At 42.9% G+C, this 25,703-nt stretch overlaps 1 protein-coding gene across 2 annotated transcripts; it reads right to left on the bottom strand.

Moving 5' to 3' along the window:
* Window positions 1-389: 389 nt before the first annotated feature.
* LOC147900736 (DNA polymerase lambda-like) lies at window positions 390-24,859 on the bottom strand. 2 transcript variants are annotated; one of them, XM_087375949.1, is made up of 12 exons: window positions 24,085-24,859; window positions 23,890-24,007; window positions 22,324-22,473; window positions 14,536-15,009; window positions 14,189-14,344; window positions 12,696-12,929; window positions 12,518-12,606; window positions 12,227-12,317; window positions 12,048-12,128; window positions 2,385-2,452; window positions 1,389-1,464; window positions 390-645 (listed from the first exon to the last, which is right to left on the bottom strand). In XM_087375949.1, the coding sequence occupies exons 1-12, from the start codon at window positions 24,513-24,515 to the stop codon at window positions 547-549; spliced, it is 2,067 nt and encodes a 688-aa protein (XP_087232075.1). In that variant the 5' UTR covers window positions 24,516-24,859; the 3' UTR covers window positions 390-546. The 2 variants fall into 2 exon arrangements, with proteins under 2 accessions (XP_087232075.1, XP_087232076.1); XM_087375950.1 differs by having other exon boundaries at window positions 23,890-24,004.
* Between the last annotated feature and the right edge of the window lie 844 nt (window positions 24,860-25,703).

Genomic DNA, 25,703 nt, shown 5'->3' with positions numbered 1-25,703 from the left:
GAGAGAGAGAGAGAGAGAGAGAGAGAGAGAGGAGGTATAAACATGATGTGCATGAACAAGCAAGTGTACTAAAGCCTATACCCCACACACAATAGTTTCAATTTTTATAGTTTAGTACCTTAAGCTCCAATGGTTCAAACTTATAATGCAAATGTTGTAATTTCTTAGTTCTATTGACTTTTCCTAATTTACTCGGTGTTGATGCACGCATCTATGCTATAGTGTGCTCACAATGTTTGTGGGTATTGAATGCAAAACAGTCTTGGAGCTGCATAAGTTTGTGATACCTACCACATCTGGGACAAGGGGACCGGCTCGGCCTTGTAAACTACACCTTATTAAGATCCTTATTGTAAAGTACTCTACCTTAAATCCATCACTTTCAGAAATTGTAGACTGACCCATCAATAGAATGAACAGGGAGGAAAGGGAATTTACAGCCTTGTACAGGATATATATACAGTTGCAGTTAATAATATTTTTAAATAAAATACATCTTGATATGGAATCAATAAATTCCACTTTGAACTCTGATATGAAGCTCCATCAGAGGTTGCGTTCGTGAGGTTCGAAGTATGGGAAGCCAAGCTTGTCGAATACTTCTTCCTCAGTCTCACATGGTACAGAAATTTCACTGGATATTCCCTGCCCATAGTTAAATAGACATCTCCAATTTGGTTAATCTTGATAATTCATTCACCACCCGCACCCTGCCCCCCAATCCATTATATTATGAAGTTAATTTTTGCATGTGCATGTGCATGCGTGCACAAACACACACACATAGCCAACTATCCTTGATCACATAGGGCCTCCACGTATCATATGTGACTTCCTAAATGCCATACATGTCACAATATTCTTTATCAAATAGGCAAAAATACAAATGGATGAAGCATTACAAGAGTTAACATGAATCATCATCTTCCCATGGTTATGAAGGCAATTCTTTGTATTATTGTGTTTCTCACCATTTCCCTTGTGCAAGAATGATGCTACATTCAAAAATTCTGAGTGATGTAGCTTCTCTATTTATCATTCCAGCTCTGAGTGCTTGGCAGGCCGCAAAGTATAAATGGTCTTTGCTTCTACACAGTGTGGCTCACTACCACTTTTCAAAATCGCTTTCTCACATTTGATCACAAATCCTAAATTGCTAACACTCGAGCATCTTATATATTCTCTCTTCATCCCACTGAGAGCTACGGATCTATTCCAAGCTCCCCCATTCCTCTATCCGCCTACTGCTTGAACCCAGTCATTCAGTTGACAGGATTTAAGACAGCACAATGCAAAAACATGGAACATAGTCATAAAGCACGTTCTGAACCGAAAACCTTTTCCAATATAATTAGGTGCTTGTGTTGAGGGTGGAGAGAGCTACTCACATTTTTCCCTCCAACTCGCAGAAACAAGCCGCAATCATTCAACTTATAGCCTTTCCTCTGAGCAGCATACCTTATCCTGTCAGTCACACAGGAAATGAAGCTTGGACAAATTTACAATTTTTCCTTATGCAAAAAAAAAGGAAACAGAAAATTCTGAGTTTCCAACAGTTGAGACCATATACAACTATACAAATGGGACAGAAAACAAAAATGAAAATAGTCATTTATGACCCTTGTGCTTATTTATTGAAAAAAGAAGGCAATGGTGTTGACTTCTGTGGGACGCTCTTGAAGCTCTCCATTGCTTGTTTGCATATAGATAATGATCAGACCAAGTGAGATAGTGAATGCTGCTGCTGACTGCAATTGCATGGAATTGGAACTATTATAATTGAAAACATACATCACTGTGTGCCTGCTCTCTGCTTTCAAGCTTTTGTAATGTTTCATATCTGACTCGCTGCTAAGTAATGTAAGAGAGAGTCACCAAGTCTACCAGAAAACCTTCCGTAGGCCTCCTTTAGTACCTAAAAGTTTCAGAAAGTACTGCTAAAAAATAAATACCTTTAAAAGTCCCTTGATGATCAGTCAAAATTCTAGTCTACTTTTCACCAGAGAAACATACTGAGAACCCATCGTCACCTCATTTCAATGCACCCCAAGACGTCTCCTTGTGCATCGTTAACCTTAGTGAGTACTCCACAGTTTTCTCTTGCAGATGCTTTATAATGCTTACTAGCCTGAATTATGAGCCAAAATTATTGGAAAGTATATAAAAACTCACACCATTTTTGTCCTCTTGCACTTTGCTTTTTTTCCATGTTTCACACTCCTTGATAAGAACTTCATGATGCATTGATTTGCATTTGCATTATAACACTTTTCACATACAAGATACATTAGCCTTTTAAATTACCATTTCAAATGCAAACCTCTACCTCGTTCTACTAAGACACCCAAAGAAGTCGAGGAAATGAGAGTCTTCTATATACTCACTTCCTATTGAGAACATCATTTCCTGTAAAGTAGACCAAAGCAAATGCATAGGATTCCTTGGAGTAGACCTGCAAAGCATTTACAGCTTCGGGAATTAGAATTATGTGCAACATAGATTAAGCATACCTAATAAATTAATCGCAATAATCTTGGTAGGTGTTAAATAATACAGTAAGTGTGGATAAAAGATGGAGGCCCTTCAAAAGATGGAGGACACACATGCAAGATATTCACATGGAGGCATATTTGAGATACCCTATTCCAATAAATATAGCTACGTCATAGTTATCTTGCCCTTCTTTGAATTATGCCATTTTAGGATGCATTCCTTAACATGTTATGATAAGAAAGTCACAGAAAGAGGGGAGATGCAATACTCCCTTCCCATTACCTCAATATATTGGTGAAATACAGAGGGGAAGGAGGTGAAGGACAATAGTGCCACCTCATCCAAGCTAGCGAATGCTTGATTCATACGTTCTCCAACTGTCATTTCATGACAATTGAGGAGAAGTTTCCATGGCCTTTTGGAAAATCATGGAGTAAAAATGCTTTCATTGAGATATGAATAAAGCAGTCGAGGAAGAGTGGAGTAAGTATAGTGCATGGAAAGGCATGACTGCGAGGTACATCGATTTGTTAGGTGCTTTAAGTGGAAGAAGAGTACTACACAGCACCGCTGGAAGTAGTAATAAACACAAAAGCACAATCGCCAATCATGAACCACCACTCTTCAAAGATTCAAAGCTCAGAAAATGTATCCACCTGATTTCATTGAAGCTAATACATGATGCATCTTTCACAATTGCAGCTAGGTCTTGGTCTGGTCAGGGCCTCATGCTCTCCCAGAGTGTAAGTTCAGATAGTACCCTTAGTGGGAAGACAACCCCACCCAAACCTGAGTCTCGTTTTGGGGTAACTATGCACAAAGATTGTATGATGTGATGCCGCGAGGAGGACAAACAGGTCCTGGCAGGCCTACCACTCTCATTACCAGCTCTCTATAGGCTAGGCGAATTACTTCAATAGTCGTTGAGGGTGGTCCTGGCAATTCAGATTTTGAACATACAAAGGACAAGACAACAGACTAAATAGACCGATAGTAACAATTTTGATAGGGTCTTAAGAACAAACAAAATTTTAGAAGCCTTCTTCAAGTCATAGAGTTTGTCTAGATGTATGGGTGGTCAAATTGGTCCTATATCTGATAAGCATAGATAATTAGAGCCCTAGTTTTTGTTGGTGTACTTTGGAGTTTGTAGTGTGAACAGGCCTCGGGGCAGCAGGAAAAGGGGAAGGGTAGAGTTGAGCTTCTACAACTCTCACACTCATACTAAAGCTAGCTGCACCGTCCCCTGCTGTCCCTCCGCCTCCTCTCTGTTGCCTCCTGCCCCACTGCCTCTCTCCCCTCTTCCACCTCCCCTCTTCCTGCCGCTTCTCCTCCTTTTGACTCCCCTAACCCCGCTGCTCCATTCCCTTCCCCTGCTGGCCCTTTCCACGCCCCCTGCTGCCCCTTCCCGTACTTTTTCCTCCACCGCTCCTCAGCCTCTTTCTGCCTCTTCCCTCAGCCTCATTCTGCCTCCCCTCAGCCTCAGTTTGCCTCCTCTCCACTCTCTCTCCTCCTCCTCTCTCAGTCCCTCCCCTCAGCCTTTCTCAGCCCTTCCCTCTCTTCTTCATTCTCTCCCCTTCTCAGCCCCTCCCCTTTCAGCCCTCCTCTCACAGCCTCTCCCTCATCCTCTCCCCCCTCTCAATCCCTCATCTCTTGCTTTTTCCCTCATGACAGACAGATCTTCATTGTCTTTGAATTCGCCTTCTACCTTGCCGCAAGAGCATGCATTTTCTCAAAAGACGAGTTGCTGCAGCTTCAGAATTCGAGAGCTCCACCACCATCTTTGCATTCATCCATTGGTCCTCCCACCCCTTTAGGTAACAAGCCCTCGCATGGATGCTTGCGGCCTTACTTCCTAACCTAACCCCTCGCCTTTCTAATGTTCAATTATTGGGATGAGGTTTCTTTCAGGTGGCTTTTGACTCTCCTCAAGTGGGGAGCACAATGCTCAAGGCTAGCTCCTTGGCGCATAGTTCCAGGAAGATCTTTTTCAAACCTTTCTCTTTAGGCTTCGACCCTATAGAGAAGGACTGGCAGGTGACTTCACCATTCATCAAATTCCCCGGTCAACCTCAGGTTTATCATCGAATTTTTGCCACGATTGGAGCTTCTTTTGGGCTGGTCACAAAGATTTTCCTCCTCCCTGGTTTACCGTCTTCTACAACAGAGGTGATTAGATCTACTGGGGTCCCTAGAGTTAGGATCATCATGTCTAACGCTAACATTTCAGATGATCACATTATATGCTCCAACGTCCACCAAATGGCTCTCTTTTTTGGCACAGTTGAGATTGCGGCAGGTAAGATCAGTGTCGGATATGTAGAACCTTTGGGCATTTTGCTAGAAATTGCCAAAAAAAGAGAAAAGGTCCAAGAAGTCTTCTCGTGCGGCATGTCCTCGTCAAATTGTTCCATCGGCACCTCTTACACGTCCAGCACGCACTGAGTGTCCGTGCCTACTGTCCCCCATTGGGTTACAGTTAGAGTTGGCGCTCCTCCATCACCTGTAGATCAAGAGGACCCTTCTCTCGTCCCTAACCTAGATTTGATCGTGGCCAATGATGACCCCCGTTTTGGTCGCAGCCATTGATGCTCCTGCTCTAGTTTTAGTCTTGGCCAACAATGTTGATGTTCCTTCAAATCCTTCTTCAAATCCTAAACTCCCTTCCGAGAAGCCCCTTTTTGCTTCAATTCTCTACACGTGTCACTAATTGAGGAATGGATGTGGCTCCTATCTCCTCAGCTCTCTTGCTTGCCGGCAGGGATCTTACGGATTCCGGCACCATGCTTGGTTTAGAGGAGCCCTATCTCCTTTGGCTGATTTTGGAGAGGTAGAATTTGTGTCCTCTACCTTTGGTGACGTGTCCTTGGTTTTTCTATTGATATAGCATCCTATTCCATAGGTGTGGGGGTCCTTTCCAAGGTGGATTTTCCTCCTCTCCACTACTCCATGAGATCTTCTTCACAGAAGGGAGGTGTTTCTGCCACTAGTAAGTCGGGTAAGGTTTCCCAGCATACTTTCTCCCCCAATGAGGATTGTTAGCTGGAATACCCAAGGCCTTGGTTGTGTATCTCATTGCCGCCGTCGAAGGCAACTGATTCGTAATCAGTTTCATCCATATGTCACTCGGGGTGTAATTGACATTCTCTTTATTTAGGAACACAAGAAAGATTGTGCAAAGTTAGGTAAGCTGCTTTATGGCATACCTTTTTTGTAGGCCATCTGATGCGCTATCTATAGATGCCACTTATACCTTGGTATGAGCCTTGTAGGCCTAGTTATAGTCAGTTAGGACTATTGGTACAATTAGTTTATGTTGGCTCTCCCTTGAGCCTCCACACTTCAGTTTTGCAGCAATCTATTACAGCATCTCGTTTTTCTCCTTTGTGCTTCCATTGCTTCCAACACCCAACATTTTGGTCTCCTGCTTTGGGCACTAAGGGAGGAACTTGCATTTCAATTTCAGATTCTTTTCATTCCCTTGTGCTTGGACATGGTATCATTACACCCTCTAGAGAACATTAGATCGTACTTTTGATTGGGGGACGTAAGGTTGGTCTTCTCAACCTCTATGCCACCAACAATCGAGGGGATCGTGTCCTTTTCTAGAAGAAACTTCTCTTCTGGGACCAATTACAGACTCATGGATTATTGGAGGTGCCTTCAACATTGTGGAGTTGCCTTCACACAAAAAAAGGGGAAGGAAATTGGCATTCACTCTCTTGAGAGAGCAACTTGGGATGCCTTTCTTTTCTAGTTCAATGGAAAAGATGCTTAAAAGATGATGCCTTTCACACTGCCTTTCACACTATGCCTCATTCACTCATGCTCTTGTGGTCGTCAAATAGGAGACATCAGATTCCCACCCATGTGTGGATTGATACGTTTTATGTTGATGATTAGGCTAGATAGAGGTGGCTCAGTATGCATTTCACCATGAGTTTCCATTTCGGATCACTTTCCGGTGGTTTTCATGGTTTATGAGCCTTGTTTCTACCAGTATCGAGATTTTGGACGCTTTATATGTAGAGAAGGACCTCACACAAACAATGTTACAGATTCGCGGGGCAAAGTGCCATCTCCTTCACTTGTGGTGGCAACCCTCCCTGGTATAGTGATTTATACCATTCCATTGCTAGTACCAGAAGACATGAGATTTTCATAGGGAAGGCTGGCCTCTGTTGGTATTTAGCAGCCCTACAAAGGGAAGAGCAGAAGCAGCCTACAAATGCTTGGTTTCAAGATTGCCTTGCTATAGCATGGGCTCAAAGAGCAGAGTATACCTTTCATGCACGGGAGTCATTTTGGTCTTAGATGTAATCGGTGTGTTCTTTGTGTGCCTTGTTTTATAAAAGGTTTCGAGTCGTCCTTTATCCCTATTAGGGGTGGACCAACTAATAGTCTCGGCTTTAGTCCTAAGCTGATTGAGGGAATAGCATGGCACGAAAGGTGCGCATGACTAGGTCACCCCTTTGCAGTGATGTGATGGCGTTGGGACAATTGGTTGCTTCTTTTATGTATGGGTCTCATCACCCTTTTCTCCGGCGTTGCGGTATTTTGGAATTTGTAGCAAGGCTAGGGCTCTAGCCTTAGTATGAGTGTGAAAGGGGTGGAGTTTGTCTTTGGTATGTTTGAAGGGTCACTTGACCTTTGGGAATTAGATTTGATTTGATTTGATTGTGTGACATCATCATTAGTAAGGTATGTGTGTGGGGAAGACAAGGCTGTTAGAAATCAACCAATAGAGGGTACACACAGCGGAAGATTGATTGAATAGCCCAGGAGCTCACACAGTGTGTGTGGGGAGTGGAATCACAAACTTCTTAAACTTATGTGCTTCAAATAGATACGTAGATTAGGAAATAGACAGTAGACAAAGCCAAATATAGAATCCACCAAAACAATATATTTCCGTCCAAAGCTATGGAGAGATAGATCCAAAGTCCCACCAATGTGTGGTCCTCTGATCTTACCAAAGCTCCTTCTCTATCTGCTAGTCTCTTCTAGAACCCTGAGTCCGTGTGCTCCACCTCGAGCGTATGTAGACTCTCCGTCTAGAGATCTCAGCTCCTTGCTGCCCTTGTAGACAGCCTAGGGTTCAGCCCTGTATAGAGCTAAGTCTGCAGCACCTTTGCTCTTCCTTTGCCTCCTGAATGTAGGCCCAAGGAAGGGGCTCTGGCTGCTCCTTCTGCTCCCTTGTATGCTGACCTGCTGGATGCTGTGAATGAGGCCAAGTGCATCTCTTTTATAGGACAAAAGGCGGGGCTACCTTTGCTGCTGTTCTCCCTGCTCCATTCCTGCGCGTCTTTGCTCCTGGATTACCACACCATGCTGCTGCTCCAGATCTGTCTCCTGCCAGGCCAGATCTAGGGTTTGCTGTCCCCGCCATCTGCTCCTTCTATAGGCGCTTTCTGTTGCAGCCATGCTGGTCCCTCCAGGTACCTTTCTCTCCTCTCTTTGATTCCTGCCCACATGACAGTCAATACCCTGCCCATGTGTTAGTCTCTCAAGACCCAGGTCCACCCCCCAATGCTCTCCTCATATGGGGGCTTACAGACGGGGAGGTGACCTCTATTCCACCACCCCCTCTCACCAACCAGTCTTGGCTAATTACCAATCCGTCAATGCAGATGCTTTAGTAACTCCTTGGTCGTAGTCCTCTAGCATATTTCAATGTCGAAATCTTTTCATCCAGTGGCTCTTGCTAGACCACGTCCGCTTCCGTAGCACCTCCTGGCACCATCACCGTCGGTCACGTTCTTACCGTCAAACTCGAGCAATCTAGACGCCATGATCTTTCAGCTGTCCCCCTCATAATGAGTGAACATTATGGAGTCTTCTAGGCACCATGCTCTCAGGGTCTGTCTCAACCCGTCCTTCCTTTGGCGAGGTCCGCAACAAAAGAACCATCTCGAGAAATAAAATCCCAAGAATATTTTCAGATAACCTAGACCACAAGCTTTCATTGAGCTCTCAAGCAAATACTCTTCTGGCTTCAGTACACCTTGTCCATCACCTTCCAGCAATCTGTGTCTGAGATTTGAAGAAGCACCCACACTTCCCCTTCTGCCTTCGAAGAAGACCCATTCCTTCCAATCTCGCATTACCTGAGACATTTCCCCTTGCCGTCCATCACATCCTTTGGGTTTGCCTCCACTCCCGTTGTCAGTTTCCATAGTTTTCGAGCCACTAAATGACTTCGGATCTTCACCTTCCAGATAGGATAGTTAGTCCCATCCAGTTTCCCGGACTCTCCAAAGTTAGGAATGGTGAAAGAAAGGGCTCAATTGGGGTAGGAGGAAGGGAGAGAAGGGGATGAAGAGACTTCTGCTTCTGAAATTTAAACCACACAACAAAATTGAAAAGCAAACTCAACCTTCTGTAGACCAGAACTCTGTACGCACCTGACTGAACATGTGTCACCCTCCTTCTCGCAAGGGCACTGTCCTCCAGTTGTGGAAGCCAATTCCCAAAAGCCTCTAAATCAGGGTCGTCCTTTAGCAAGGTAGGGACCTTCAGGCTCCCATGCTTGTAAGCCTCCTACTTGGGCTCTGATACCACGTTAGAAATCGACCAACAGAGGGTACGCACAGCAGAAGACTGATAGAATAGCCCAAGATCTCACACAATGTGTGGAGTGGAATCACAAACTTCTTAAACTTATGTGCTTCAAATAGATATGCAAATAAGGAAATAGACAGTAGACAAAGCCAAATATAGAATCCACCAAAACAATATAATTCTGTCCAAAGCTATGGACACAATACAAGAGATAGATCCAAAGTCCCACCAATGTGTGGTCCTCTGATCTTACCAAAGGTCCTTCTCTATCTGCTAGTCTCTTCTAGTACCTTGAGTCTGCGTGCTCCACCTCGAGCGTATGTAGACTCTCCGTCTAGAGATCTCAGCTCCTTGCTGCCCTTGTAGACAGCCTAGGGTTCAGCCCTGTGTAGAGCTAAGTCTGCAGCACCTTTGCTCTTCCTTTGCCTCCTGGATGTAGGCCCAAGGAAGGGGCTCTGGCCACTCCTTCTGCTCCCTTGTGTGCTGACCTGCTGGATGCTATGAATGAGGCCACGTGCCTCTCTTTTATAGGCCCAAAGGCCCTCTAAGATAACCGACTGGCAGCCCCTTAATGGCCCACCAGCCCTGGGGCCTTCAAAACTAGGGCTTGTGCCCTTATTTCCATGCAGGGGCCTAGCCCCTATGCAGGCCGACCTGCCTGGATGACCTGTGCCCTTTATAGCTGGGCCCTTGGCCCTTCATTCCTTGCAGAGTCCCAGCCTCTTGGTCTGCTTCATCCTGGGCCTGGTTGGCTGGCTCCAACCAGCCCAACCAGCACTTCTTCTGGCCACCTTTGCTGCTGTTCTCCCTGCTCCATTCCTGCGCCTCTTTGCTCCTGGATTAGCATGCCATACTGCTGCTCCAGATCTGCCACCTGCCAGGCCAGATCTAGGGTTTGCTGTCCCCGCCATCTGCTCCTTCTACAGGCGCTTTCTGTTGCAGCCATGCTGGTCCCTCCAGGTACCTTTCTCTCCTCTCTTTGATTCCTGCCCACATGACAGTCAATACCCTGCCCATGTGTGAGTCTTTGAAGACCCAGGTCCACCCCCCCAATGCTCTCCTCATATGGGAGCTTACAGACGGGGAGGTGACCTCTATTCCCAACAAAGGCATCTTTTGCCTATAAATGAGGCTCGTACTTTGCTATCAACATCAATCACGTTCAAGCTATTTGCATCAACCTTGTCTCCATTTTGCAACTATCTCATTCTATCAAAAGCCAAGAACACATTCAAGCTGCCTACACATGAGAAATCAAATCAATCAAGTTTGCAAATGACAATGAGATTGGACATCCGTGCATGTGTAAGGAGGAAGATGGAACTCATTTTCCATGTCTGAACAAACTTCACATCCAAACAACGCAAGAAGTTATTGAAACAGAGAATCCAATCATGAAAGAGCACACACAGTAATTGATGTCCACATTCAATGCCTTTATTGTCAATAAGTATGGACATATGTAGAAAGATTGCATAAAGAAGCAATATGACCATGGTCAGCACACAGCAAAGTTAGTTACAGACCAGGGGTCAAGGGCGTTTCAGAAAGTGAGGGTGTCACACGTAAGAGAAGCCATTGTTGGCTAGTACTAGCCTTTTTGTCAGCTCAGCATGTGATGCGCATGCATTAGATCGTAGTAAGCAGATGTCTCAGCATCTCTAATGAAGTCTACCATTGAGGATACTATGATTCAAGCGATTGATAAGATTTGCAGTTGAGTGGATGAGGTCCTGATGAGTAACCAACTCTGTGAGGCTTCATATATCCGAGTCTCTTGCAAGTCCTCCTTCCATTGTTCACCTTCTGCAAGGGGAACAAGAATTCCAAGTATGGATGTACAGGATCCTAAAGCTTAGGCCATAGATATATTTAGCAGGGATGTGTTTTAAGAGTCAATAAAGCCTGGAGGGGCTAGACTGGCCTTCATTCCTAGAGATCTAGTTTTGGGAGTGGAATTCCAGGGACATCCTCAGGAATGGATGTCACTCATGTGGGTATGTGAAGCATACAAAATAGCCCTAGGGTTAGGCCAGTAGTTCGATACATATAGAGATCCTATGGTTTAGAGGTAACTCTACAAACCAATTTAACTATGTTATAGACTGTAACAGGAGGGAGCAGCTCTGGTTACCTCCTTGCGATCTCTCATCTGTACCAATTGTGATCTCTTCATCCTTCTTCGTACAACTCTAAATTTTGAGAAGCTTTTCAGATGTTTTTCTAAAGAAACTTCAACTCTTCATGCATTCGTGAATTGAAATGAATTGCACTGTTATTAATTATATGACATAGAGACGGTTTTTTTTTGTAATAATGAAAACATTTATAACTTAGGAATAGAATCTCTAAAACTTGAATTCATGGATAATTGCCATCAAACTTGGAAAGATATTGACAGTGCTTGGGAAGACATGATGTGTGATAAATGTCATAAAATGAGATGCATCATCTCAGTGACTCCTATCCACACCATGTGGAGCAAATGAAGAATAGATATCAATTTAAAGTTCAGCTGTATTCCCAAACTTGATAATAAAAACCTGCACAATCTCACAAAAATTTATATATTGTTATGGCATCCCTACTCACATCATCAGTGTCAAAGAGTTTTCAGTATAAATAGCACATACAAACACACGCGCATGCCCTTGCCCACGCCCACACGCACACATGCTCACACACTCACACATATATGTGTGTGCATTCTCTCTCTCTCTCTCTCTCTCTCTTTCTCTGTGTCTGCGTGCGTGTGTGCGTATGTATTAAGATGACCACACATTGTTATTTTCCTCATTAGCTTTTTGTAAATATTTGTAATTAGTAGCTGTTCATTTTGCTACATCCTAGAAAAATGTGTGTGACAAACACATTTCTAATAATTATTGCACGTTTTTTAATTCACAAGCCTTTTACTAGAGCGTTAAAAGATGAAACATAAAACGAACTTGAATAAAAGTGATGAAACACTATATTGAAAAAATGAGGTCGACCTTGATATCTATCCGCCGATGGTGTTGATGATTTGGTATCCTACAGATACCCATGAAAGTATCTACCTTGTTCTTGGTGCTCTGATTTCACAATAAAGGGCCTCGTTAGGATGAAATCATAACTTTTGAGCAACACCAAGAAGAAGAATACAACCTAGATTCAGATTCATGTAACAGACCTCTGAGCAGTGATCCGTGCAATGAAGGCTTTCGGTGATGAAACCAGTAGATTGCAGCATCTGAACCATCTTCACCAAAAAACCTCCATGACTGCAACCACTAGAACATATTAAGCTTTAAAATTTGTGATTACTTCTCTGCCCTCATCCCCTCTGTGCTCCTTCTGAAGTATTTGGAACTGGGGCAACCATACTAACATTAGCAAATTATGTGTGATTTTTTTTTTTGGTTGGATCATTAAACAGTCGGTCGGGGACAAACCAGGGATTAAAAATCAGAGAAAGGCAAACCTGTAACCATCGGGATGGGTAACTAAAAAGTCAATGTCACCACAGGTTGCATGCCCCCTTCTAAAGGATCCAGTGACTCTTATCAATATCTGCGTCATTATAACCAAGGAAATGAACTAGAGAGATAATCAATAAGTCTTCATACAAGGGAAGACAAGATGATGCTAGTGAAACTCACCCCAGAACAAATCTCTTTGGCTATTCTTTGTACATACTTCTCTGCCTCCTCAACTTCTGCTCGAGGAATACGTAACCTTAAGTCGTGAAAGTATGTGACACCAATTTGCGCCATGTGAGACAAAGAGGTCTCTCTTGACAAATCCTCAATACTTCGGTGACCTTGTTGATAGAGCCTTTGTGCCTGCTTAGGCCCTATACCCCATACAGACGCAAACTGCTGTATTATTTGAACCTGTCAAAACAGCAGTTTCCTCATCCTGTTGGTGGCCTCATGATCAACAAACCCTACTGCAATTTGACATTCTTTTGGTATTATTAAATAAATTAGTGTTTTGTTTAAAAGAAATCAGATTAGACTGGATTATATTGGACAAATAAAAGTGGTTTTATGGATGAGTTGGAGTTCCAGGATCAGTTTTGAGTACAAGGGAATTCTCCAGACAGTTTGTTTCACGTTTGACAACCTTTCACCAATGTAGGTGTGTAATTTTGGATGCTGCACGTACTGGACTCCTCATGGATCCTCATGCAAGCACTCTGTCACATATGGAACAGACTTGATCGAAAATTGTAATCATGGCTGGAATTTTTTGTAAGAAGCTCAAGGCAGGCTTATGCGGCTAGGCCTGTGCAGCTAGGCCATGGTATTTTACGACCACCTTACTTCCAGCCAGCTTGTTTCACATTTTGCAGCATGGTATCAGAGATCTGGCCTTCAGAGTAGATGCATGAACTGTAGTAATGCAATGCTGGTGGTCAGTTGTGGGTGTGTCATGGCTCACAATTGGCAGAACCTGAAGCTCAGTAATGAGCTTGTTGCGCTGTTGCAGGGATGGCAGCCTGTAGCAGCTAGCTGACTGAATTAGTGGACTAAATGCTTCACATGCATTGCAAATGTAATGGCTGGTTCTCAGGAGATGCTACATGATTGTCTGAGGAGTGCCTGTATTGACATATGCTCAGGATTACCAGGGATTGGATAGCATCTTGGTGTTTTGGTCGTGGGGGTGTTGGGAAGTGCAGCCTCAACCACTTGTGGAAAAATTTGGGGGGCCTCTGAGTCAGTTGCATGTGTTAAAAGATAGTGGAACTTGGTGAGGCTCAAGGGCCTCATTGAGGCGGTGTGACTTGTATCCAGCCTTGATTAAATATAATGTGTGAAAATTAATAATGTGGACTGGACTCTTTGCAAAGTAGCCCAGAGGGGCTTGGGGGCCATGCCCTGAGGATTGAGGACCCCCACAGGTGACACTTCAGGATCTGGCTCGTATTTCATGACAATCCGAATCACCAGATTATATTTGCACATCAATACTTATGCATCACATCTTCTTTACATTCACTGATTAGGAAACAGAAGGAAAACGTATGTATCAATCATAACATTCAAAGCCAATTTGAATTCCTATTTTCATCAGTAAATGCAAATTAACATAACATTATAATAATGGAAACCCATAATTTCAAATCCACAGTTGCAAAACTTCAAACCTGTGGATCCGATTTCAAGTTCTCAAGCTTTTGAAGATGCCCAGTACATAAAATCTCTTTAATCTTCTCAGAAAGGGAAGAGCCAATCCCAAATATATTATTCACATCTGCAGAGCTAGAAATCTTGTAAGGCAGTTTTTCAATCTTGGTGACCGCCTGCATCCATAAATATGCCCTTTTGAGCAACAGCCCTCTTCATTCATTGTCTATAAGAAATAAAACCTGGAAGTCTCAAACATCTTACTACATATAAGGTATTCATCAAGAGATTTTAAATGTGAAGTCTATGCAATTCATGGAAGCTTAGTTCAAAACTAAATTCATGGATCCAAGAAGGATGAACCAACCTTTCGATAAGTTACTGATCTCCACTCATCCCCTAGAACCTCTTCATAAAGATGTGACATCTCCTTCAACAGCTTGGTGATATGCTGGTTTACATCCGGAGGTTCATACATTAGCAAATTATTTACAGGTTTCCCTGAATTCTTTTGCATATGCTTCTCAAAATGCTCTTGTCTGGTAGCTTTCATCCCCGATTCAAAGTTATTAGAATCCCTGCAAATATCTCTCTGCTTTGTTTCTTCGCACATACTATCAATCTTGTCCACATTTTTTCCCATGTCTTCAAATGCCCTTGATGGCAGTCCTGAGGGTTTGCATTCAAAAGTGGACCTATCTGTTGCCAACAGTTGCTCCCGTGTTGGAAAACAAGATATAGAACTATATTTTCTAAAGGGCTTTTGAAGTTCGTAAGCTTCATGTGGAAGGATCTTCCCCTCTTTCAAGCAGTCCTCAATCCATTCAAATTTCAGAAAAAGCTGCAAAAACAAGACCCTCAGTACTGAGGTATGGAAGCTGTACTCGTCTTACAAATCAATCCACCTATAAAAAGAAAAAAGCATGCACTTATGTATTTACAATCTTTCTTACAAAAAGTAAATGTGTACATCCATTTGTATGTATGTATGCATGTATGCGTGCATGCATGTTATGTGTGCCTGTGCATGCATACAGGGAGAGATCTATACTTTCATCTACCAAAGATGCATAGATGAATGCATGTATGCATGCCAATTTCTATGCTTGCATGCATGAGTAGAATAAAATGGTTAACCCAAACTTTCCTTTTGCTTGGTAAACGGAACATCATATTGTTTACGAAAAATAATATTTTTTTAGCTTCTCTCTTTCATTTTTGAAATCACTTTTTATTAGAACGAGTCCAACTTTCAAGCTTAACATGTCAGCATATAGAAAATAAAAGTTGAATACAAAACGATAAGGAAACTCTGAAAGACAAGGTGCCTGGGTGCACTCAAGCACTGCCCTTCAATATCAGCAAATGTGACATGTAAAGAATCAGGGGAGCACTTACGCTCGAGTGCACTCCTACTATGGATAAAGGATATATGGTCAAAATAGATTTAATAGAAAATGCATTAGAGGAAAAAAAACAGGTATTTCTTATGGACATGGATAAGTATACATGTCAGAAATAATCTGGAAAATATTCCAACATACAAAATGAGACTTTATATCTATTCTTGGAAATGTTCTTAAGAATCAATGATTGTGTTCTTCTGATCACTAAGTGCTTAGACAAAGATGTGCAGAACATGAATGTGGCATGCTTAATATCATGTAAAGTAGAAATTGTCGAAAATCAATGGATTGGGCATTCAAACTCCTTTGAAACTACATCTGGAACATAACACAAGTGAAACTCGCTACTGAAGCATTCCATTTGCCATTGACATAACAGCAACGACGACAGAAAAATTTTCATGCCAAATTACCCTTCTTTGTTGAAGGAGCTATGGGGGAAATTAGCCATTCTAAGACTCCAAGTCTCAACCCAGCTTTCGCCCCGACCTTGGGAAATGAGTGCCCAGAAACAGTTGGAAATCCATTGACAGTGGTGGCCTTCGACATAACCCTGCTGTTTACATTGGGCAATGTTTTCTACAGCAATCTCCAGAATGGGAAGGGCCTCCTCTTCTCAGGCCAGGTTCTCTTTAACAATCCTTCCATGCAAGGCGGGGTGAATCAACTAGCATAATCACGAGACCTCTTTAACAATACTTTTGCGAAATCGATGATAGCTTTGAGCAGTGCTGTGAGCAATCAACCTGGGCCATCGGCGGAGTGTTTTCAGTGTGTTCGATTTGTGAATCAGACCTTGTAAATTGTAGTTGGACTGACTCAGAAATCGTCAGTAATCTGCTTACACATTAGAATGCTTGCGTATACACTTAAACAAGGTTGATTCATACAAGCCTGTACGTATTTGTGATGGTGCCCCAAAAAGTCAGTAACCATTGGGGGATCAACCTCATCAAAGCCTCTACTGAAGCACTGTGTCCAAGCAAGAGAGAATGTCACTGACGCAACAGTAGATACAAGACCATCCAGGCTTCCGAAGGGAACGTCCCAAGATGATCCACCAGTCTGAAGAAGAAAAGGCAGGATCAGTGCCTGTGATTTATTATGGCCACATGTTAGCTCCTGTTCAATGATGCTGAACTGCCAATTTACCGTAGTTGCCCAAAAATTTCCAGATCAAAGCACTAGGCAAAGTTACTCACAAAGACAACCACATCTGGAGCTGATATCGGCACAAGAGACGACTCCATCGCACATACTTTCTACAGCCTGCTTTGCTTGCTCAATTGCATCAAAACCTTCTTGATGTAGGCTGTGATTATCTGAAAAAAAACTCTCGATTTGGTTGTTTGAAATCAAAATTGAGGCATCACAGATCGTGCTATCCTAACCATGAAATGGACATCGACAGATGATGCAAGTGATAACCAGGTTATCCCGGAGGATCTCATACATCTACACACCTTCAAGGAGGGCTTCATCGATCCGCTAGGCTACACTTCCCCACTCTTTGAGGATTTCAATCGGACATTTGTGTATTTAATCACACCGACTACGCATTGCGAATGGATGGCTGAGATATCCCTAGAGAGGGCCGCATTTGCACTCTATGTGCTCTACAAGAGATTGAGTTAGAAGAGCACTTCGCTTTCAGATGCCCTATGTGCTATGAGATCTAAGGTCATCGCCACTGTCTTTCCAGGGATGGATTCGGACCCTCTCCTCTCACCTGGATCAAAGAAGTTTCGTAACTTTAAATCATGAGGACATACGACAGAGAGACCAGCTGCTCAGGGCACATAGATGAGATCAGGGTGCTCAGCCAGACCCCACACACCATGTCATTATTGAGTTTTCCCAATTAGATAGCACGGACCAACAGAACCCACGGAGATGACATAGCCGAGTACAACAACACATCAGTCAATCAATGCACATATCAAGCTTGGGGATCTTCCCTCCATGTTCACCAGATCAAAGGCACGACCGAAGGTGTGACAATGACACTTGTTTGATGCAAGGCCATGGCTAGGAGACAACAGCAGATCATGCATATTGACCGATGTCAGTGCTCTATCACAAGTTTTATGCCGTCATAGTGCTGTACGCCACCAAAGCCTCTCTGCCGAGGCCCACTTATTCATTTTTAGTCGCCACATGAACCTGGTTTCTCAGACAACATACAAATGTCCACCATAGTAACACCCTGCCACAGCTCCATGGGCACAGACACATTCCACTAGTGTTTATGTTTATTTTTTGTCTTGCGTGTGTTGGAACACTGAAAGGAGAGAGTAGAGTTGACACAAAATCAGAATACTTGCTTATAGAATGAAGAAAAGAGAGGTCCTTAAGTAGGCACCTCATACAAGGTCACTGACATCACTGATGACCTCAAAGCTCCACAATCATCTCCTCAATCTGCTCCTAGATTCACTCAATCATCCTATGTGGCTTTTCCACCACCTAACTGTACTTGTGGGCACCTAACTGTGCCTCTAGCACTCACACATAGAAAGATAAGGTGTGCCTGAGGCATACACCTTGAGATATCCCAACAAACCCCCCCTCAAGGAAATGCCTCAGGCTATGTCAAGGATACATCTAGTCTCATAGTTTCTCATGCCATCTCATGGTGGTCAAGGATAAATCTATGGCTAGGTTCTCATGCTAGCAAGGGTTCCCTTGGGTGTAAGGTAAACAAAAAGGGATACAAACAGACCTTCCAATGGTTATCTCCCCTGCATGTACATGCACACAATGTCTGCAGGAGGTACCATGGAGCAAAACATACACATGGCCTATATCATAAGGTGACCAGAGGTGTTTACAAAACACACAACACACAATAATTTATTTTCATTCATTTTGGAGGACTATCCAGGCTGAGTACCTTGACATAAAAGAGAGATCTGGAGCATACATAGAGATGAGTTTAAAATGCATAATCTTCAAAGGATGCCTCATCTTGTGGAGGCTCATTCACTGTAAGTAGATTTGCATTTTCTGTCTTTGCTTTGGCTCTGCAAAACTTCTCACTATGGTTGTTTTTGCCACAGTGCTTGCATGGATTAACTTTGAAGCAGTCCTTTGAAAGGTGATTTGTCTTTCCACAGTGATTGCAAGGAGAGTACTTGCCCTTCTGGAATTTCATAACATAAGCAGTGTCATTGCCTTTCCTTAACTCCATGTGTCTTTCTTCTTCTTGGAGAGCTGAGATAATGCCTTCAAGGTTTGGATTGGGAAGATTCTTCAAAGTGCTTACAATGTGATCAAAGCTTTCAGGCATACTCTTAAGTAGTACTGCCATAGCATCATCAGGGGTGATAGGAGAGTTGATAGAAGCTAACTGAGTCATAAGACTCCGCATATAGTTGACATGGGCAGCTAAAGTAGTATCACTTGCCATCTTTAATTCAAAGAAAGAGATTTTAAGTGATAGTTTAGAAATATGAGAGCTTGCACCAAAAATCAAATCTAGCTTCTGCCATGCTTCCGATGGAGACTCCAAGTCAGATATATGATGTATGTAATCATCACCCAAAGCTAAAGCAATTATACCATATGCTTTTTCTTCTCTTGTTGGATCCCTTGCCGGTCGTGTCGGAGCTGAAGATTCCCCAGCATTTGAGGCCGTAGAAGAAGCGGTAGGAGTAGATTTGACAAGTCCCCATAAGTTCTCCCGCATTAATGCAAATTTTACCTTCATTTGCCAAGTATGGAACCCCTTTCCATTGAACTTCTCAAGATTATATAAAGTAGCCATGAGAGGGTCTAATCCAGATATTGGGCAGTATCTGTCTCTCTTACAAGGCAAAAAGAACTGAAATACTTCCAAAGTATAGCCACTTGATGTAGCAAATAGTAGTGACTAGTTTTCAAACAATGATGCTACTTTTGCATGCTTCATAGGAGTGAATGAAATAAGCACTTTCCAATCACATCCAAGTCTAGCAAGTCAAAACAAAGCTGAAGCAACACTTGTAGTGAAGTTATTAAGAACTTCAAAAGACCAGAAATGCTAGAGTAGCATTTTATGTAGCATCATTTTCAAAAGTATGTCAAAACTGTCAAAACTAGAAAGCTGAACTTGGAGGGCTCATATCACACTCTTCAAAGCAAAAGAAAGAGGGCGTTCTGAGGCAAAAGAAAGCTGGTATACCACAGTAGATCCTCTGGGAAGAAGAGGCGAAAATATGCGTCAGGTCGCCTTCACCTTCATGAACAAAGTCGACTGGTTTTTCTCTGTTTTCTCCTTCAATATGCAGCCATTGCTGCTCAGATTTCAGCACAAGGTAGCTCTAGGTATGGAGAAGCTTGCCCTGGAAGGAATTAAGAAAAGACAGAGCAGGTGCAGAGAACTTGCAGTAGAGGATTTCGACGACTTTTCTGCAATGGCGACAAGCAGCCCGCGAATTTCGTCGATTCCTTCCAGCCCAAAGTTCGCCCTAACCAGAGGGATCTCCAGCAGAAAGGGCGTGGGAAATGGTTGAGGATTGAAGGAGATCAAGCTCAAGCAAAATTTTTGGAGAAGAGGGAAAGATGGTGAAGAAGAAGAAGATGATGATGATGATGATGTGGCAAAAATGGGCTCAAGGAGGATCAAATGGCTCTGATACCATGTTGGAACACTGAAAGGAGAGAGTAGAGTTGACACAAAATCAGAATACTTGCTTATAGAATGAAGAAAAGAGAGGTCCTTAAGTAGGCACCTCATACAAGGTCACTGACATCACTGATGACCTCAAAGCTCCACAATCATCTCCTCAATCTGCTCCTAGATTCACTCAATCATCCTATGTGGCTTTTCCACCACCTAACTGTGCTTGTGGGCACCTAACTGTGCCTCTAGCACTCACACATAGAAAGATAAGGTGTGCCTGAGGCATACACCTTGAGATATCCCAACAGCGTGCAGAGGCCCACTTAGAGGCTCCACCCATTCAGCTCATTGTATCTACGTTTTTTCAGTCTCATAGACACTTTGGTCTTTCAAAGACTTTGATAAACTTTCTTTCTTCACAAAATAGAGGAATATCCCAAATCATCAACATCTACAAGATAGAACCAAATCTCAACCAAGAATCAAAGCTGAGACTTAGATGCTTCATGTAAAAGTCTTCTGATCATAATATAATCATATACCTTTTTTACTTTTGTCTTTAAAAAAGCTGAGATTTAGATGATCACATAGCAAGCACAAGTCTATCCCATAAGTTCTACATGCAACAAATCCTCTAAGAATATCAATTGCAAATACAATCAAAATCATTCTAGGAGAAACAATCAACAAACACACTGCCGAATTTGGAAAGCAATCAAACAAAACCCCTCCAATTAGTCAAATCACCGACTATGAGCACCCCAATACTGTTCCAGCCAAATAGCAATCAAGAAAAAGGCCAATTAATGCAATTGCAATTTATTTGAGACAGTTGCTGGATTAACGACGTCAGCCTTGGTGGTGTCTTAATGCCCTGATATGTAAAACATTTGTACATATCACCCCTGAGTTGTACGGAAGTCACACTGGAAAAGATCCATTCTCTAGTGATGTCCAATCCGAAACTCATCATACCCTATATTGATTTCATTGTGAATCCCACGAAACCATCTCAACTTCAGGCCCATGTTCTGTGTTAATACTTTGCCTCTCTAGGTTCAGAGCATAGCAAACAAAGACATATGAGAGATCTGATGTTAACTAGATGTATTTAAAATACCAGTTCTATTGATTGACTTATCGGGGACGATGATCAATGGTCAATTACCCAAAGGATAGTCAGTTCCAGAGACCACATCCGCCTCATGGTTTAAAACTAAGTGATCTCAATTCCGTCCTCATCAAGCGAATTTTTCATAGGTTAATTTAGTTAAGTCTAAATTAGGGTAACCTATGAGACTGTACTTGTAATTATTCTAATATAATTGAACATGCTCAGAGGTGAGGTGTTTTCTGTATCATCCATAAATGTAACAACAAACAGGGCAAGTTGTGCAAACCTTCACATGTTAGTAAATTTTAACCTGTAAACTTTAGCACCTTCAAACCGCCCACTAATGCTTTTGAGGTAGCCCAGACTCACAATAGTATTTGATCTTTAAACCATTTACCTCATCATAGCAATTTCTTTAATTTCAGTCATGCAACAAGAACTGATACTATTAGACCTGGAACCGATCAACGGTCTATCGCACAAGGTTTACCACCCTCTGTAGGTATACAAGCCACAACGTCCATCCACGACGGGAAGCACCGATGCAATCCTTGATCATGCAGGGCCCAAACGGTGGCACGCCAACGACGGCGCGCCCGTCCAAGACACTACTTGTAGTCCCTAATCGCCTACTAGATCGCCGGCTACAACGACCGTGCCCAATCTCGCAAGACGGGCACGCACGAAAACGGCCAAAACGTTCGGCGGAGAGAAGGGTTCACCCACCCATGGAGCCTTCGGTAGTCACAAGAGGGGTGGGGGACCAGACGCCTCACCACACCACGACCCTCGTTCAACGGTCGGCCTTTGCCCACAAGCAGGAGAACCACTCCCCATAATATAGTCGCTGGCAGCCAGTATCAAAGAGCGTGCCCAGAGCGTGCCCTATTGAAAGAATGATGCTAGAATTGCCAGTAAGAACATAAATACATACCTCCTTTTTGCTTGGAGAAATCCTTATTTTTCAACTTTAGCCATCCATTACAAACATCCTATCAAAAGAAGATCAAATGGGGGGAAGGCAACACATACTGAAGTTTTCATCCATTTCAAATGACTGGAATCAGAACAATTAATAAGAGATGCCTGATCAACCGCAAATACATGTGTCCAACGTTTCTGTACACCAGTTGGTGATTCCATCGCATATCCACCGAGGCTTTCAATGCGTCCTTTCCACACCTGCAAATTATATATGTTATCCTCTCCAGAATAAAGACAAGCATTGATCATTGCCATGCAAAGATTACTTTTTATGAGAGTGAAAAATTATAAATCACTACTGTAGTCTGGGAGCAGCTGCAACAATCCTGTTTGTTGTTACAGTCTCTGGTTGGTTGCTGTGTTCTTATTCCTTCTTTGCTAATTTCTGCATGCTGGTTTCTCGTAGCACATAATTACACTTCTATCAACCTAGTCATAATTGCGTACAAAGCCATGGAGGGACCCTCACAGAAAAATTTTCCACGAATCATGCCAGTCAACTTCAGAGAACGACCAAAGCAGTCCCATCACATAGTGATAGTCCAAGGAAAAGACTCGGCCCTATGTATTTGAGGTGAGATAGGTGTTTTAATTCTTTCCGATAGGCAAAGTTTTACCTATTCAAACATTGTGGAATATTTGGACAAAAAAATTTAGATGCAGAGGTAGACCAAATCGCTCTTGCTTAAAGATTCATATACCTTCATAAGACTACAACTATCCGATCTTACAAATATTTTTTTTTGTAAAACAAGCGAAAGAATCATTAAGATTAAGTTCTTTCAATGTACAATCCTAAAGCACAGGGCCTGACTGCATCCACCTCAAAAAAAACACTTGGAACAAAACTGGGGGACCATGCCCAAAGAATCCACAAATGTCAATACATTAAAACATACACTACGAAAGGCACTGCATGTGGGTTTTCTGTCAGCCTGGGGTACAATGATACTTTTTTCCCAATTTGTCAAATCCACATACAGGCCTTCTACATTGGATGCTAATAAGCTCAAATTATGGATATTTACATGAATTTACATTAGTAGCTAGTCCCTGCTATGCGTGATGGAGTTTATGGTTTTCAACCTTATGAGTGACTATCATGAAATTGAAACTGCACTATGTTGTGTTTTTAGAGGATGAGTTTGGGCATGTTCTTGGATTCATCTATATATCTATAAGTTCACTATAAAAGCTAATCAAACCGACTGTATTTTGGGCTGCCGTGGGAGTCTTTGTGCCCACCTATACCATTCCAACACAACCAAAAATCTAAACAAGGAATTCAGTGAAGTATTTTCCTGCCTCGTAATCCCTCCCCTGACCCCCTACATTCCCAACTGGTTTCCTCTCTTTTTCCTATGTTGTTCTGTATTGACAAACTAAGTTTCCCCTTTGTTCGTTTGGATACCTCCCATATCTCCCTGAATTCACATTTCCCTCCTCTGAATCTGTGTTTTTCTGCACAGACATTTGGCAAGCTTTATTTGGTACCAGAGCTCTGGTATTTCTATTCCAGTATCAAACCCACTTTAGCTGCATTCCCTAGCAATTAGTACCAAGAACATGATTATGAAATTGCAAATGTCTTTCTAGAATCGTATGAAAGCACACCTGCAACCGTTTTGGACTCACTCCTCCTCCAATAAAAAGTGCATGGATGCCCTTAAAAAAGCCACCTGTGCGCTCGAGTACGTTAATAGGTGTCTTAGTATTTCTGCAATTTCCCCTGCTGTGGTAGCAGTCATATAGTTAGTTGTGTCAATATATCGAGATTTCACAAAGTGTTCAAAGGCGAGCTCATCTCACCTAACGTTTGAGCGGCCTCGGGAAAGGCTACTGCACTTTTCATGTTTGGAGACCTTGTGACTTCCGCCTTTTGTATCGACTCTGACAACTTCAGTTCTAGTTCCTCGAATTTCACGACTGGTGCGTTGTTCCAATAGTGATGTAGGGTTTTCTGTAATCTGGATATCCATTTTTTGTTCTTTATCAGGGAAAGCGTCTTGTTCTTGATCGGAAGTGTCATCTTTGATTGCAATTTCTCTTGTCATCCTCTTGCGGTGAGAAGCGATCGCATTTCTCTCAGTCAAACGAATGGACGATGCATGCATCATGTCTAGCACCATCTGTCCACTCGCTTTTACAGCTGCTGAACGGTCTTCGCCTATGGTTTCTGTGTCAACAAAATTGGATTCCTTCACTAGCCGATCGAAATCGGACCTGCATGCGGTGTCCATCGAAGAGATCGTAGCCTTAGAACTAAGTCGGTACTCTTCATACCCGTACGTCAGCTTATAGCGAGCGTGGGTGCGCTGGTACGAAGATCAGAGAAGACCCAAGAGGACCGAGGCATTGAATTGTGTAAAATCTTGCATCGATCGAAGAAGAGGATCTTTAAATTCGTTAGTAGTCTGGGAATTTTGTGAACCAACACGGGCATCGTAGTTTTGTACCACGTTGTTGTGCGTCGGCTTGTTCCATGGAACCGTCCTACGTGGCCTACAGCCAATCAACAACTGCCACGTGGTTAGCAACTCAATGCACACATACTTACGGAAGAGCATCTCCCGACTTCTGCGGACAAACCATCCAAGTCTTCCTTGCATTTGGGGTGTTGTCAATCCATGGAGTCTCCATTGCATATGGGGTGTTGTCTGCGAAACTGGCCTCGTCAATTCATGCACACGCTTCACATCGCCCGCTCTTCCGACGTTAATTTTCCAACATCAGCCTTTCTTCCGAATTTAATGCTCACCTCCTTTCAACAACCATTGTCGACGAAGAAATTTGGAACACATCGTGGGAATGAACGTTCCGTGAAAATAGTGAGTGGATCTTGAGAGCATGGGAATGCTCTCTAAGCCGTCCAATGATGGCTACCTCACAGCTAACTCATACTCAAGATAGATCTCACAAGTGAAAACCTTACCCATGGTTAATCCCCTAACCCCTCCCTCTGGCCCTCCACGCAAGGGAAGGTGCCGCAGTAAGACTTTCCTAGGAGGAAAGTCCTTGGAATTTCACGACATGTGAGTGATTGTCAATAACATTCAATCAAATGTTGGCTTACCACTTTTATGCATCGCTCCATCATTTACCATGCCTTTGGCCCCACCATGAAGGACACCTTGGACGTTGGGATCAACAATCTCCAATCGGAATGACGACAAGAGTGCTCAAAGAATTTCATCCTGGTTGATCTACTTTTCCTCCATCCATAAATCATTAGATGCACAAGGCTTGACATTAGCATCCATGATGGGAGTGCCCTCTGAACTGAGTACGGTTGCTCATGCATGGTTGATGTTCACATGATGGATGCACTAGCCAGAATGATGCATCCACCATTACAACATAGTAGTTGCAACAGAGCTGAGATAGGACTAGAATAGGCTTGTACATGGGGGATAGAAGGTGAGAGTGGC

This window comes from Dipteris shenzhenensis, chromosome 6, assembly GCF_047967505.1.
Source record: "Dipteris shenzhenensis isolate YYH24624 ecotype China chromosome 6, Dip_SZ_1.0, whole genome shotgun sequence".
Classification (NCBI taxonomy): domain Eukaryota; kingdom Viridiplantae; phylum Streptophyta; class Polypodiopsida; order Gleicheniales; family Dipteridaceae; genus Dipteris; species Dipteris shenzhenensis.
This window is presented reverse-complemented; position numbering and strand designations above follow the sequence as displayed.